The sequence below is a fragment of the Neofelis nebulosa genome, chromosome 4 (assembly GCF_028018385.1).
Source record: "Neofelis nebulosa isolate mNeoNeb1 chromosome 4, mNeoNeb1.pri, whole genome shotgun sequence".
NCBI lineage: Eukaryota > Metazoa > Chordata > Mammalia > Carnivora > Felidae > Neofelis > Neofelis nebulosa.
The window spans coordinates 153012811-153029461 of NC_080785.1; the positions used below are offsets into that span (position 1 = coordinate 153012811).

A 16651-nucleotide genomic window follows, 5' to 3' on the forward strand; every position below is an offset into this window, starting at 1 on the left:
GATGATTCACAGAGTACTAATGTTTTGAGAAAGTGGGTATTTTCAGATGCTGTTGGTAGAAGTATAAATTAATGAAGCCACTTAACACAATTTATTTGTTCAATTTTAATGTGTATGTGCAGTAGCAGTTTTAATTTCAGAGCCCATTTTAAGTAATTATAGGCACGCTTAGAGATGAATGTAAGATGGGGCACCTGGGTGGCTCAGTTGGGCGTCTGACTTTGGCTCAGGTCATGATCTCACAGCTTGTGAGTTCAAGTCCCGCATTGATCTCTGTGCTGACAGCTCGGAGCCTGGAGCCTGCTTCAGATTTTGTGTCTCCCTCTCTCTCTCTCTCTCTGCTCCTTCCCCGCTCACACTCTGTCTCTCTCTCAAAAAAAAATAAATAAAATAAAAATTAAAAGATGAATGTAAGAGGATGTGGATTATGTTATAGTGAAAAATTGAAAATAAACAACAGTTGCCATCAATATAGGGCTGGTTACCTTATGTATGACCCATCCATGGACACAGTGGATTCATTTCATTTCATTTAAATGAAATAGTTGTATGTAATTTGACTATAAATATAACTAAAAACACTTAACATGGAATGGTCATATAGGCACACAGTTGAATGACATGGGTAGAATGCTAAGGAAGAAGCACAGTATGGATAACAGAGCTGTAAGATTTAAACCCCTCATACAGGTTTTGTGGGTTTTTTTAGGTTTATTTATTTACCTTGAGAGAAAGAAAATATGAACAGGAAGGGTCAAAGAGTGAGGGAGAGAAGCTCAAACAGGCTCCACGCTCAGCATGGAGTGGGACCTAGGGCTTGATCCTATGACTGTGAGATCGTGACCTGAGCTGAAACCAAAAGTCAGATGTTTAATTGACCAAGCCACTCAGGAGCCCCTAAACCCCTCATATAGGTTTTGAAGTTTACAGAGATATATAATAGGTATCAGTTCTCCCTGAGTTTATTTACCTAAATGAATGGCACAAAAATGGGAATCCACAAACACACCGAAAATGTAATAAAAAATACTTTGGGGGAAGGGATTGAAAGGTTCTTTTCAGGTTTTGCTCTCTATATTTGTGTATTGTGTACTTTTATCATGAAAAAATTGATGCTTGGGTAATTAATTGCAAAATGGCAGTCTTATATTAAATGTTAGTATTTTTTTCATCAGATTTACAGTTTTTCATGAAGGTGAACACTGGATGGTGGTGGTTTGCAATGAGATTCATGTACTTTTTAATCATCTTTTATTTTTTCTTCTTTTAAAAAAGTAGAACTTTCCCCCTAAATCATGACTCTTTTTTTTCTTTCTAGTGAACCCAAAGAAAGATAGTGAAAATACACCTGTTAAAGGAGGAACTGTGGCAGATCTAGGTAAAAACCAAACAATCTGTACACTTCCGTGTTGTTGTCTCTCTTATTGATTCATATCCTCTAATGATTCTTCCTTTCCTGAGAGATGTTGCTTCCAGTTGCTATGCTTTCCAGCGCAGATAGTGACCGTGGTCACCCTAGCACCACTGTTAGTTTGGTTTGCTGCCATATTAGGAAATTTAAATTCCTGTGATCCTTTTTTTCTACTCTTTACTGATTTGATTTTTGCATCTTTAGAGCAAAAGTCTATTGCCTTTTTTTTTTTTTTAAGTCTGTTGACTCTTAAATACTTCTGTTTCCTAAAGTATTTCTTCTAGTTGGCTAAATAGTATAAAATGAGAATCCTATCATCCATTCATAGTAGTATTTACAAATTATACAGAGTACATTTTTATGAGGACATCATGGTCCTTGGATGTGCTGGAGGGTGGGAGAGAGGAACGTAGTCACTTGTTCCACTTAAAAAAAGTAGAGGTGGTTGTAAACATCTTTGTTTTTGAGAATTGTATATGGATCTCAGTTTCTCTGTTCACTTGTAAAAATTAAGGGAGAACCTAGTGTTTTCAGGATTTATATAATTTATATATTTATAAATTTATACTGAATTTTTGACTTTAGGGGAATTTTACACCTGAAAGGGGTTTTTGAGGTCTCCTTATGTAGAAAATGAAACTTCAGTTTCTTTATCTTTTCACTAAGTGAATTCTGTATTTCAAATAAATTACAGAGATTCTTGATGGCAGCTAGTAGGTAGTGAGGTTTTTTTTTGTTTTGTTTTTTGTTTTTTGGTTTTTTTTACTTCCATTTCATTATATCCTCCTTTTCTGGCTTAAAGCCTATCATTGAACATCAGGTCCAAATTTTGATGTCAGAAGTAGAAATAGAAAATTATCTTGATGACAGTTTATGTAAAGTTGGTGTTAGGTCAACAAAATAAATGAAACAAATGCTGTCAGAACATTTCTATCTTAATTGTCTTTTAACATTCTTAGTAGAATATTAATAACTATTAATAATTTCCATTTTCTATAAGCTTGTCTATTCCACAACTGGTACTTGTCCACTGAATCAAAGGCCAAGAAAACAAAACTAGCTATACATAGACTTTTAATGTTTTCTGTAATGTGACAGAGTAAATGATTGTTAAGACTGGATACTCTTTACTGGGGCAGTTTGTTAGATAGAATTATAGTTTCTTTTTTTTTTTTAATTACCCATTTTATTTTATTTTACCTTTATTTTAGAGAGCTTGGGAGAGGAAGGGAGGGAGAGAGAGCACACAAGAATATTAAGCAGGCTCCACGCTTAGCACAAGCCCACGCTTACCTTGACCCCATGACCCTGGGACCATAACTTGAGCCGAAATCAAGGCTTGGATGCTCAACCCACTGGGCCATCCAGGAGCCCTGATAGTTTCTGTTTTTTAATTATACATCCTAAAAAGGAATCAATCTGTAGTTTTATGAGCGTAGACAATTGTCCTTTTAAAAATGGGAGCTACTATGAGAGTGTTTTTTTAATGGACTTTATCAAAGTAGTCAAATTGAAGCCAGTTTTAAGAACTGGATAGAAGTTTCAATTGGATCTAAAACTTTCAGTGCTGGGTATAAGAGCTCTTTTTTTTTTTTTAACACAGCAGGGGTGTTATGGCTGAAGATGCTGCTCATCGCAGCTGGAGAGCTAGAGTCTGTGGAATTTTAAATTGTTGTCCTGGCCTCTCATCTAGGAACCAACAGGCTTTTCCACGTATCACTTAATCATCTGGCTTTCTGCATTAGATATAACCTGAACCATGTGTCAAGGGTAACTGATTCATCAACTGGGAATTCCTCTTCACAGAGTTGTTTATTGATTTAACTGGTCCATATTCTGCCTTACATGTCACCTAGCTAAATATCGCCAGTCCTTCCTTCCTTTCTTCCTTCCTTCCTTCCTTCCTTCCTTCCTTCCTTCCTTCCTCCCTCCCTCCCTCCCTCCCTCCCTCCCTCCCTCCCTCTCTTCCTTCCTTCCTTCCTTCCTTCCTTCCTTCCTTCCTTCCTTCCTTCCTTCCTTGAGATCACTGAAAGGTCCAGATCCAGGGGCTGAGGTGAGAGTGTGATTGTCCACATCTAGAAGGAGGAAGAGAACATTTATGAGTACTGTTTAGGAATCCATAAGCAGGTGGCCCTCCTACTTTAGTATTAGCAGAAGTCAATTTCCTTTGGGTACCAAGACTACCTCTGGGACAGAAATCTGTTAAACTAAATATATTTTTATTTATTTAAAATTTTGTATTTAATGTTTATTACTTTTGAGAGCGCACGAGTGAGAGCGAGCACTTGAGTGGGGGAGGGGGGGAGAGAGAGGGAGACACAGAATTCAAAGCAGGTTCCAGGCTCTGAGCTATCAGCACAGAGCAGGGCTTGATCCCATGAACCATGAGCTCATGACCTGAGCCGAAGTTGGAAGCTTAACCAACTGAGCCACCCAGGCGCCCCTGTCAAACTAAATTTAAATGGTATGTTTTGACCAGAGAGAGATCATTAAGTTGTGTTACCACCATCTAGTGAAAAATTGGTTATCATGGGGTTTACCAAGATCCAAAGAACAAAAAATTCATTTTGACAACCTTATTTAGAACTGTTAGTCACTCCTAGAAAAAAAGTAGTCCCTGCGCAGAACTGGGTGACCATAAGTTATTTACCACATGGTGAATCTCCTATTCCTGCTAGCAGTTGTTTGTCTAACTTAGAAATCAAACAACAGTGCCCATCTCTGTTTTGCCTAAGTACCTGCCAGGTATCATTCTACATATGTTCACATTTCATTGTAAAACCATGTTAGTCTTGTGTTATGTTTTTTTAAAGAAATAATTTTTTAATGTTTATTTATTTTTGAGAGAGAGAGAGAGAGAGACAGACAGAGCTTGAGTAGGGGAGGGGCAGAGAGAGAGGGAGACACAGAATCTGAAGCACGCTCCAGGCTCTGAGCTATGGGCACAGAGCCCGATACGGAGCTCAAACTCCCAGGCAATGAGATCATGACCTGAGCTGAAGTTCTATGCTTAACTGACTGAGTCACTCAAGTGCCCCAGTCCTGTGTTATTAATGAGGAAATGAGCCTAGAGGGGTTCGGTAATGTTTCCAAACATAAAGCTATTAAGCGGCAGAGCACAGACTCCGGTCTAGGTCTAACTTTAGTGCCAGTGCTTTGTGTCACTGCAGTCTGCTCTTGTGCTCATTTCTCCCAGCCTTCAAAGCTCATAGTGACTTTTCAGATTTGTGAAGGTGTCAGGTTCGTCCCCACCTGAGGCTCTTTGATCAGGCTGCTTCCTGTCCCTGGAATGCTTTTGTCCTTCCCTTACGTTTCAGCTAAAATGTTACCTTTTCAGAGACGCTTCCCTCTTTATTTAGAAGGGTTCACCCACCCAATCCCTCTCTAAAATATATTAATTTGTTTTTCTCTGTATACCAGCTTTCATCATCTGAAATCTTTTTGTGTATTTTCTCTCTAGTCTCCTGCCACTCCCAACTGGGATGTAAACTCAATGAAGACAGGGACCTTTTCTTGTTTTTCATTGTGTCCTTAGCATTTGGACACATAGTAGAGGCATTCTATAGAAAATGGTTGAACGTTTGAGTACTAACTGTTCATGTATTACTGATCTTTTTATATTCTCTAATGTAGATGTTGGCATACTTATCTGGAAAGGGCCAGCTAGTATTTTATACAGTATGGGCTACATGGTCTCTGTCACAGTTAATCAACTTTGCCACTGTCAGGTAAACGCAGCAATAGTTAATATATAAACAGATGTCCACACTGGCACTTTTACTTTTTGCTGTGGAAATCAGCTGCCTGGTTTAAATTATACTTGGGTTTATTCCTGTTCTTTTGCAAGGCCAGCATTTAGGTTTTGGAGTCTTCTATCCTCAGAAGGTATTAACACTCTTACCAGGACTTTGTAGTGATTGATTCTCACCTCTTTTCTTTACTCCTCATTTCTTAACTCCTTTCCTCTGAGATCCAAAATGTCATTACTTTGTTTCATTAAACCTCAAGTGGCTAGAGTCCTAATCAAGTCCCTTACCTTTTATTAGCAAGATCATAACTGAGATTAGTAGCCTAAGCAGTAATTAATTATAAATTCCCTGTTGTTGGAAATTTTTAATTATTTAATGCTTGAAGCTCTATTCATCTTTGTGCTTCTGTGTACAGTATCACTTTACTGAATTATTAGAGGTGGGTTTGCTTTAATAATGTTTTATTTCTTTCCTTTTCCCTCTCTAGTAATAATTATATAAAGTTTTAAAAATTATCTTGAAGTTTCCAAGTAATCCAAAGAGCATATATACCTGATTTTTACATAATTGTATATTTTGATTTTGCAGATGAGCAGGATGAAGAAACAGTCACAACAGGAGGAAAGGTAACAATTTAATTACGCCTGGTGCAAAAGTAGCTATCTAAGGGTTCAATGTATGGAGCAGTAGAAACACTGATTGAAAGTGCCTTAGAAATACTCAATTTTGAGGCCCTTCTAATTTTTTGTTTTCAACCCATCTCTGAAATAATTTGTCTTTCTCGACTCCTAAGATTTTTCAAAAGGAAATTTCTATCTTCTCATGTAGGGTCTCTCCTATGTTAATTTCCGATTACATTATAGCTCTGGTTGCATGGTGGTAATCAGAGCTGAGTGCGGTGTTCCAGGTGTTATCCGATGGTACAGGTGAGCAGGGACCATACCTTGCCTTGATTTTCTCCCTTCCATTTATATCAGTACAATTTCAGTCCACAGCCAGTACAGCTTTTGGTCATGCTCTTAACCTTTTTGGAGCCATTACAGTCAGCTGCTTCCTGTTTGATCAGTTCTATGGTAGAGACGTATCAATAATTAGGCTGTTGAAAGGTGTTGGATTTAAGGCAGGATTTTACTTTTCTTTTTAGTAAATGGCCCATTGTTCATTCAAACTGTCGTTTGTGTTATTAATAAGTGTAACTAATCCCTAATCTCTCTGAAATAACTTTCTTCCTTTGCTGAAAATGGATAGTTCTTTTTCATTGAGTAAGAGAAATCCCTCAAATTGACATTTATTGTTTTTATACATTCAAGGAATGAACCTATTTATGACAGGATTGCCCTGAAAAGTATTTCAAGAAACTCCTCTATGTAAGGCTCTTCATCTGAATTGTTCTTATGATTTTAATTTTTTTTTTTTTAAGATTTTAATTTTAAGTTATCCCTTATCCAGTGTGGGCCTTGAACTCATAACCCTGACATCAAGAGTTGCATGTTACACTGACTGAGCTAGCCAGGCACCTCTATGATTTTCTTTTTTAAATCAGACTTCTTCAGTTAACCAACTACTTAAAATCATTAACAAATGTTACATTTATAAAAATATGTCATCATTTTGTGTAAATACTCTTATGTGGTAGTGAAAGAGACCCAAATAAAAAGCCAAACAATTGGCATAGGAGATTTTGTTTATGCCAGGGGCAGGGGACATTTTGAAACCAAGGCTAAGTCTGTTGGATAACTGAACCCAAAACTTGTTAGATGTATTTACTGTAACACCTCGTCCCACGATGCCATCCCGTGCGTTTCCTTACTCAGATAATTAAACCATAGACTGTTGGCCTTTATTTATTTATTTATCTATTAAGAAAAAAAATTTTTTTTTAAATCTTTATTCACCTTTGAGAGACAGAGCATGAGTGGGGGAGGGGCAGAGAGAGAAGGGGACACAGAATCCGAAGCAGGCTCCAGGCTCTGAGCACTCAGCACAGAGCCCAGTGCGGGGCTTGAACCCACGAGCCGTGAGATTATGACCTGAGCTGAAGTTGGACGCTCAACCGACTGAGCCACCCAGGGGAGGGGCAGAGAGAGAGAGAGAGAGGGACATAATCTGAAGCAGGCTCCAGGCTCTGAGCTGTCAGCACAGAGCCCGACACAGGGCTTGAACTCATGAATGGTGAGATCATGACCTGAGCCCAAGTCGGAGACTTAACTGACTGAGCCACCCCGGTGCACCCTCTTGGCCTTTATTAATTGCAGTGCCATTCTCTCCTGAATAAAGGATACATTTTGTGTTCTAGTTGAGTTTGTGAAACCTTCATTTCAAAACCACTTTAACCATGTGCATATTTTTTACTAGCTCCCCTGATTTGGGAGATAACATTTCTTACCTTTGTCATCAATATTAGCATACTTGTTTCACCATCATTTAAGTAACAACCAGAGTTCCTTGGGGCTTTCAAACATTACCTTTTTTCTATACTCATTGATCTTAAGGAAATTACTGTCTTAAGTTTCTAGGCAGTAATACTAGATCCTCACTTCAAATAATGCCGCACAGATATTTACACTGAATGAAGTTAAAGATAGAAATTAAAGTGTAGAACTGGTTTTTAATAGAAAAGAATTTCATAAGAATAAAAACAGTAAAAACACAGATGAAAGGTTGTAGATTTAACTGTACAAAATTGGAAAACATCTGAGTGTCAAAAAACTTACTTCCTGTAATATTTTTGATAAAAATGTTTAATTGCAAGTTAATTATGAAGAATCAATAAGATAAATAGAAATTGTTAAACATTGTACAAGTCGTGTGGTCTGGAGTTTTAAAACCTTTGAATTTCATTAAATACACCCCCAGAGGGAGGCAGGGATTAAAGGTAACTGAAGAGATGCAAATGTCACTTAATATGGATTTCTTGATTAGGTTCTGATTTGGGGACAAAAATGTATAAAGGGCATTTTTGGGTTAATTGGAACCATTTGAATACAAACTTTGTATTACATGATATTATTTAGAAGTAATTATTACTATTTTTTACTGGAAGCATAAGAAATGTTCTTGTGTTTTGACCCACAGCAGTGATTTTTAAATTATTGTATTAGCCAGGCCAGGTTTTCAGGTGGAATCATTAGTTAAAACCTCTGTAAATTGGATAAAAATCAGAGCTGACTTTTATTAGTGAAAATGATTAAGAGTGTAGGCCCTCTATCCGGGATTTCAGGAATTCTACCCTGGTTTTTTTTTTTTTTTTTTAAATCTTTACTTAGTTTTGAGAGAGAGACAGAGTGTGAGCAGGGGAGCAGCAGAGAGAGAGGGAGGCATAGAATCCAAAGCAGGCTCCAGGCCCCGAGCTGTCAGCACAGAGCCCGATGTGGGGCTTGAACTCATGAACCGTGAGATCATGACCTGAGCCGAAGTCGGATGCTCAACCGACTGAGCCACTCAGGCACCCCTACCCTGTTTATAACTTAATAGCTCTGTGCATCATTTTCTCACCCACAAAAGTAGTAGTAATCGCTGCTGTTACTGTCAGGAATGAATAAGGTGCATGTAGCTGCTAGCAGATACTTACTGATGAATCTTTGGAATAGGGGAAAGCTTGTCATTATGCTTCATTAGGGTCTTTGAGTCACCTCCTTATAAATCACTTGAGAGCTAGATATGTGACCCCAGGATTAGATAAAACTAGACAAGCAAGAAGCAAGCTATTGTAAGAAGAGTTTTGAGTCTTCTCTGAGTTGATTCCCTCATCTGTAAAAGCAAGGAATAAAATCTGCTGTGTCATCTGGGAATCTTGTGAAGGTACCTTAAAACTGTGAAGGGTTGTTTTTATTTGAAGTTTGTTTTTCTAATCCTTGAAATTGGATCAAGTGGCCTCATTTTATGCCCTAATATCAGAAGTTTGAAAGCTGTTACATATCTCTCTGTAGTTCTCTGTTTCTCTCAACTCTGGCTTCTTTTCTATAGGAAGACGAAGATCCTAGCAAAGGTGATCAGAGTCGTTCACTTGACCCAGGAGAAGATAATGTGACAGAGCAGACCAATCACATTATTATTCCTAGTTATGCATCATGGTTTGATTATAACTGGTGAGTGGGCCATGTATACCTGTAAATAAGATACTTAGGTGTGGGAGAACTTCTTGAAGTTATCTTATGCCTTTCTGCCCAAGTCCCTCTTGTCACTAATCATTGTCAGATGGATGAAGGAAGATGGAAAGTGATTTTAACTTTGGAATGTGTTCTTTTTTTTCTTTCTTAAGTTTATTTATTTATTGAGAGAGAGAGAGGGAGAGACAGACTTTGTGCATGCGAGTGGGGGCGGGTCAGAGAGCGAGGGAGTGAGTGAGAATCCCAAGCAGGTTCCACACTGTCAGAGTCTGAATCGGGGCTTGAACCCATGAACCGTTATGTATGATAACTTGAGCTGAAACCAAGAGTCGGACGCTTAACTGACTGAGCCACTCAGGCTCCCCTGGAATGTGTTCTTTAAAGCAGTTTAGGGATGGAGACTAAGTTGTGTTGTAACTTGGGGGTGTAAAATTTTGTAAGCTTAGACTTAATTCATTTAGAATCAGTTATGATTCAGATGGGCAAATAGTTAAATATTTAATAATTATAAAATATTGGCATTCATTACATGATTTTGAAACGTTAGGGTGCCTGGTTGGCCCAGTCGGTAGAGCCTGCAGCTCTTGATCTCGGGGTTGTAAGTTCGATCCCCATGTTGGGCATAGAGATTACTTACAAATAAAATCTTTAGTAATGGCTTCATTTTAATATGATTTTTTTTTTTTTTTTTTTTGTGAGTGTGCTCTAATAACCAATGTGGGGCTTGAACTAATGACCCTGAGATGAAGAGTCACATGCTGTACTGACTGAACAGGCCAGGTGCCCCAGTAGGAAATATTTTTAACATTAGGCTTTTCATGTATAAACATTTCAAGAAAACACTCTCCTCAGCATCTTCCCTGTTATTTTTACCAAAACCGTTTGACATCATTGGAGTGTGGTTGGAAATAACTAGTCCTAGATATTTTATTTATTGATTACTTATGAAGTGTGACTGTTTCATGTCAGGCTGATTTTTATCTGGCTTTTTATTTTTTAATGTATGTTCCAGAACTTACCCCTCCAAATAGTTAGCTTCTTTAAGGTATTTTCATTGGAAAGTTACATATATAACTTACGCTTAAGTGATGGATGGTGCCCTTTCTCAGAATCTTGTGGTCTTACTTGGATCTGTTGCCTGCTCTCAATAATTATACATTATCTTAAGGAAAGGTGTGATTTTATGTATGTGTGTCTTTGTACATGGCATTTAGACATATATACATCTTTAGAAGCCAATTTAAAAGGGTAGATGATCCATTTGGAGCTATATTTTTTTCCAAAACCACAAAATATGACTCTAATATTGAGACTTCTCTGCATGCCTTTAACATTTCTGAATGCAGTTCCTAAATGTTTTGAATAAATAGAAGCTGGAACACAATAAGTATATAGCTCTTCTTTGAAGGTCAATCTTCATTACATTGATTGTGTTAAATTATTTTTATATTTGGAAGTGTCTCAGTATCAGTGTTATTAATTATAATTACATATTCAGGTTCAGAACAGTTGAAAAGGACACACTTGAGGAAACTAGTGTTCTTTTCCTCCAAAATGAAAAAAGTCTTAATACTACATAACTTGGTAAGTTTTTATAGGTTACAGAAACACTCATTTGCATCATAACCATTGTGTGTCATAAAGCTTGCTCTAGTGGATAGTGGAGGTGTGTGTCACACCCCTGTTTTGTAGATAAAGGTAAATACTGTGTCCATGTAAGCGCTCAGAGTCACATTTGACAATTGGGAGAACTCAGATTTTCTGATTCTGAATACCCCACTTCCTGACTCATTTTCAGAACCTAAGCAATTAGCTGCCTGCACGTAAGGAAAAGAAAGTTCTTTGGATTAAACATTCATGTGTGTTTTGTTCTTGGTGAATATAGAAATTGTATTTTGTGGGCCTTTCCTAACCTGTAACAATAAAACAATGAGAGGTATATTAGAACTATATAATTAATTGCTTACAGCTATTCTCTTCATAGTAAAATTTGGAAAGTCATTACACATATGTATATAGCATTAATTTGTCTTAGGGATTATCTTCTAGAAGTTTCCAGGTAATTCATTGTATTTATAGTATTTGGCAGTACAGATCCAGTTCAAACAATTTATATGTTCCCAAATAATGCAAGAATGAATGGTTTTTGTTTAAGTAAACTCAATGTGGGGTTCAAACTCATGACCCAAGGTCAAGAGTCACATGCTCTACAACTGAACCAGCCAAACGATGCTTTTAGTTACATTCACAGATTACTGATTTGCTCTTCTCTGTGTAACCAGTACATGTTGCATATCTGGAAAGCCACTGAGAAACTAGAAAGTGTCATCAGTAAAAACATTGATTTGTAGTAGTGTCAAAACCTTTGTACTAGATACACAGGTGGGTCATTTGTATAGTTCATGAGGCCTGATTTTTACATGGTCTCTATAGTGCTTTCATCTGTAACATTTTGCAAAATTATCAGGGCCTTTACCTAAATAGTAAAAATTAGTTCCATGATTGATTTCTTTGTTTATAAATGTTTATATTTTTAATTAAGAAAATTTTTTTAAATGTTTATTCTTGAGAGGGAGAGAGTGTGAGCAGGGGAGGCACAGAGAGAGAGGGAGACACAGAATCTAAAGCAGGCTCCAGCTCTGAGCTGTCAGCATATAGCCCGATGTGAAGCTCAGACTCATAAACCATGAGATCATGACCTGAGCCAGAGTTGGATGCTTAACTGACTGAGCTACCCAGGCGCCCCTATAAATGTTTATTTTTGAGACAGCACAAGCAGTGGAGGGGCAGAGGGGGGCGGGTACAGAGGATTCAAAGTCGGCTCTGCACTGAGAGCAGAGAGCCCCATGTGGGGCTCAAACTCAGCAAACCATGAGATAGGACCTGAGCTGAAATTGGACACTTAACCGAGTGAACCACCCGGGCATCCCTTGTTCTATGATCTTTATAAAGGCAGTAGATTGCTGAAATCTTTTTTTTTTAATGTTTATTTATTTTTTCTTTTTCTGAGAGACAGTGTGAGCAAGGGAGGGGCAGAGAGAGAAGGAGATACAGAATCCGAAGCAGGCTCCAGGCTGTGAACTGTTAGCACAGAGCCTGACATGGGGCTTGAACTCAAGAAGCGCGAGATCATGACCTGAGTGGAAGTCGGACGCTCAATTGACTGAGCCACCCAGGTGCCCCGATTACTGAAATCTTAAAAAAATAAAATAAAATAAAAAAGAGTTTATCACAAAGTTTCTGAGGGCTGGAAAAGAGTTGCATTGATATGAAAAACCCAAGAAACTGATCATTGTAAATTCCATCATCTTTTGGCTGGTTGTTCACTTCACCAGTTTGTTTCTGTGCCAGCTGCTACAATGTTCGTCAGCCAGTATCCAAAGAGCTTTTAGTATTTTGTGGTTCATCATGTGGTCATGATATGTTATGTCAAATACATAATAAAATGTATTGCTTTCAGTGTGTTGATTGAAGTTTTTGAGTTTGGTTATGGGAATAGAAAAACTACAGTTACATATTGAGGGTTAGAGAGGGAAACCTTTATTATATGCTCTTCATACATAGGAACTTGTGCAAGCTAGTTGATTTTTTAAAATAATGCTTGAGGGGCGCCTGGGTGGCTTAGTGGTTAAGTGTCCAGCTTCGGCTCACAGTTCGTGGCTTCGAGCCCCACATCAGGCTCTCTGCTGTCAGCACAGAGCCTGCTTTGGATCCTTTGTCCCCCTTTCTATCTGTCCCTCCCCTCAAAAACAAGCATTAAATAATAATTGTTTGCCTTTTGGATTTATCAGTTCTACTTTAAAAATTACTTAGCTTAAATTTTAAGATTTTATTTTTTTAAGAGGACTTTTTGTTTTTTATTCCCCAGTATTCACGTGATTGAACGGCGTGCTCTTCCTGAATTTTTCAATGGGAAAAACAAATCCAAGACTCCAGAAATGTGAGTGAAATATAAAGATGTAATCCTGATACTACTACTTTAGAATGGGGCTGAAGTGTAGAGAAATTGTTAATTTGCATGTGTTTGGCAGGGGTTTCTTCAAATTGTTTTAAATTTTTTTAAAAAGTATTTATTTATTTTGAGAGAGCATGTAAGTGGGGCAGGGGCATAAAGAGCGGGGAGAGAGAATTCCAAGCAGGTTTTGTGCTGTTCTGTCAGCTCAGAGCCCAGCTTGGGACTTTATCTCCCAAACCGTGAGATCATGACCTGAGCTGATACCAAGAGTCGAACACTCATTTTTGCTAATGTTTGGAAGTTTGCAAATATGTTACTCCATGCAGAACAGTATTCATACCTCAGCCGCACAGAATTCCATGCTGTAAAGGAATTTTTTCTACATTTTTTCTTCTTCCATTTGTATCTTGAACTATATGCATGTGAGCTCTTACAGCCATGATTGAAATTAGTAATAGTCATTCACCAAAATGAGCTGAGGTTTCTCCTTAACAGTTCCCAATTTATGTTATAGATTATGTATATTTACGTATGATAATCTGAGAGACAGTGGAGTCTTTATCTTGTTTTCTTAATGAATGATTACTAATTGAAAGAATGCCAGATATGACATAGCTGCCTATAAATTGATCTTAATTACATAAAGCATTGTTGTGCTTTTGCATTGGAGATAAAACCTTTTTGGAGATGGAAGAATCTTTTGGGGAAGTATTTTTGTATATTTGCCTGGTGACTGTTAAATACACGTTTCTGGAAACCCTTGCCCCAAAATAAATCTACACCTGTCATACTATAAATACTTTTCCGTATATTATCTTTATAGTATTAATTCATTGCTTGTTATACTCATGTGACTTCACAAATAGATGTCTTTTGCTTAAATTGTTTGGGAAGGGTGATTTTCCACATTGAATGCATGACAGAATATAGATAATTGAATAATAAATATTTTCTTATAGTAGATTGCCCACAATAGTTTGAGGTTGTAAGTTTAGATAATTCTAGCCTTTCCATAACAAAAGTGTAAGGATTCATTTAAAACCACAGTCAGGGGCGCCTGGGTGGCTCGGTCGGTTGGGCGTCCGACTTCGGCTCAGGTCATGATCTCACAGTCCGTGAGTTCAAGCCCTGCGTCGGGCTCTGTGCTGACCGCTCAGAGCCTGGAGCCTGTTTCAGATTCTGTGTCTCCCTCTCTCTCTGCCCCTCCCCTGTTCATGCTCTGTCTCTCTCTGTCTCAAAAATTAAAAAACAAAAAACAAAAAAAAAAAAACACCACAAAGATTTGGCATAAGAAACCCTGATAGTCTTTCCATCTAGTGAGACATGGTATATTCTTCTAGCTAATTTGCCAATTGCCAGCGTTTGTAAATACTTCTGGTTCTTGGCAGTCTTCTGTTTAAAAGCACAGTTTATCATTTTAGTCCGCTTAAATCTGAAAATTTACGGTTTTTATTTATCCATCTATGTGTATACTAGACCTTTTTTGAGCAGTGTACCTTTTCTATTCTGATGTAGCCCACCTTAACTTTGCCAGACTTTTGTTTTTCTTTTGTGGCTAGGTCTGTAGCTTCTTAAAATCTTGTTTTAAATATTTTATCGCAGAGGGGCGACTGGGTTGCTCATTCAGTTAAGCATCTGACCCTTGATTTCAGCTCAGGTCATGATCTCACAGTTTGTGAGATTTGGCCCCAAGTTGGGCTCTGCATTGACAGCACAGAGCCTGCTCGGGATTCTCTCTCCCTCTCTCTCTCCCACTCTCTCTCTGCCCCTCCCCCACTTGCACATGTCTTCTCTCTCTTGCTCACAATAAAAAAAAGTTGTTGCTTAAAAAAGACAGTAATAAATAAATAAGTAAATGAATGAATGAATGAATGAATAAATATTTTGTCACAGAAGTGTTTGGGTTTGTTGTAAAATAAGTCTCCTGTGACTCTGAATCCCAGTTTTTCTCTCCTTTTTTATCTGTTCTTGTTTTGGCTTTGATTTTGGCCTCATGGGTTCTACTCATCGCCTGGCTGGGTATATAGCCATTGTCAGAGCCAGATCAAGATGTGGCTCTACTAAGAATATAGAAATGAGAGGCAGCACGTGTTAAGAGCATGGATTCTAGAGCAGCCGCCGCCCCCCCCCGCCCCCCCCCCCCCCCCCCCCCCCACACACACACTCTGTTTGCTAAATTCTGGCTCCACACTTACCAGCCTTGTGGTCTAGGGCACTTTTTTTTTTAATGTATATATTTAAAAAATTTTATTTTATCTATTTTGGTGGGTGGGGTGGGGCAGAGAGAGAGAGAGAGAGAGAGAGAGAATATCTCAAGCAGGCTCCACTGTCAGCATGGAGCCCAGTACAGAGCTCGAACTCAAACCATGAGATCATAATCTGATCCAAACTCAACAGTCAGATGCCTAATTGACTGAGTTACCCAGGAGCCCCTAGGACACATACTTTAATCACTCTGTGCTTTAGTTTCTTCATCGATAAATGAGATGATAGTGGACCCTTCCTTAGGGAGAGATTGTGAGGTTTAAATGAATTACTGTGGATACACAGTAGTTCTGCAGACAGCATAAATAACCAAGTGTTTATTTATCCATTCACCCCTGTGACCAAGCTTGTATTTATATTAGCTCGTATTATTATTTTAACCTATCTATTTTTAAGTAAACTCTATACCCAGCGTAGGTCTCAAACTCCTGTCTCCAAACACAAAACCCACCTGCTCCACCAGCTGAGCCAGCCAGACACCCCTATGTTACTTTACATTAACTTCATCATTTTATTGTTACTTATCGTTAATATTAGTAAATAGTTGTTTTGCATATTAGCTATTATCCTTAATTACATTAATGACTGTAAGCACTCAATAGTATTTGTTGGAATATAAACTTTTTGTTGGATTTGGTTATAGGGAATCAGAAGATTATTGGCTCTATGAGTTATTATTTCTGAAAGGATGTGTGTGTTCACCTTAAGAATTTTGCCACTGCTTTTTAGATACTTGGCATATCGAAATTTTATGATTGACACATATCGCCTAAACCCCCAAGAATATTTAACCAGCACTGCTTGTCGGCGAAACTTGACTGGAGATGTGTGTGCTGTGATGAGGTAAAATGCCTGACTTTTTCTTAGACACTTCACTGCAGGTGTTTACTGATTCATTGCTGTTTAATGTTTGATTGATCCAACTGGATATTTCCTTTGTTGATAAAATACCTTAATCAAATGTTTTTTATTTAGGGGTTGAGTATTTTTAATACCTTGGCATTTTCTCTTCTTTTTAAGATTTTACACTTGATATCTTTTATTTTATGGTAAAATCGTAAAATGACCAGGGATGGAGAGTGGGTTGATCTGAAGAGTGGATAAGCTCTCTACACTAGATCTGTCTAAAGAAACAAATCAAATGGGAATCTCCTGGTTTGAA

At 37.9% G+C, this 16651-nt stretch overlaps 1 protein-coding gene across 4 annotated transcripts in view; it reads left to right on the top strand.

Annotated features, from left to right (window-relative positions):
- SMARCC1 (SWI/SNF related, matrix associated, actin dependent regulator of chromatin subfamily c member 1) overlaps nt 1-16651 on the top strand; it is a 174552-nt gene that overhangs the window by 65084 nt on the left and 92817 nt on the right. For all 4 annotated transcript variants that reach the window (XM_058727132.1, XM_058727133.1, XM_058727131.1 and 1 more), the window contains exons 12-16: nt 1319-1378; nt 5749-5786; nt 9127-9248; nt 13138-13209; nt 16219-16332. In XM_058727132.1, coding sequence (XP_058583115.1) covers nt 1319-1378; nt 5749-5786; nt 9127-9248; nt 13138-13209; nt 16219-16332 — 406 coding nt within the window. The remainder of the gene's footprint in view (nt 1-1318; nt 1379-5748; nt 5787-9126; nt 9249-13137; nt 13210-16218; nt 16333-16651) is intronic.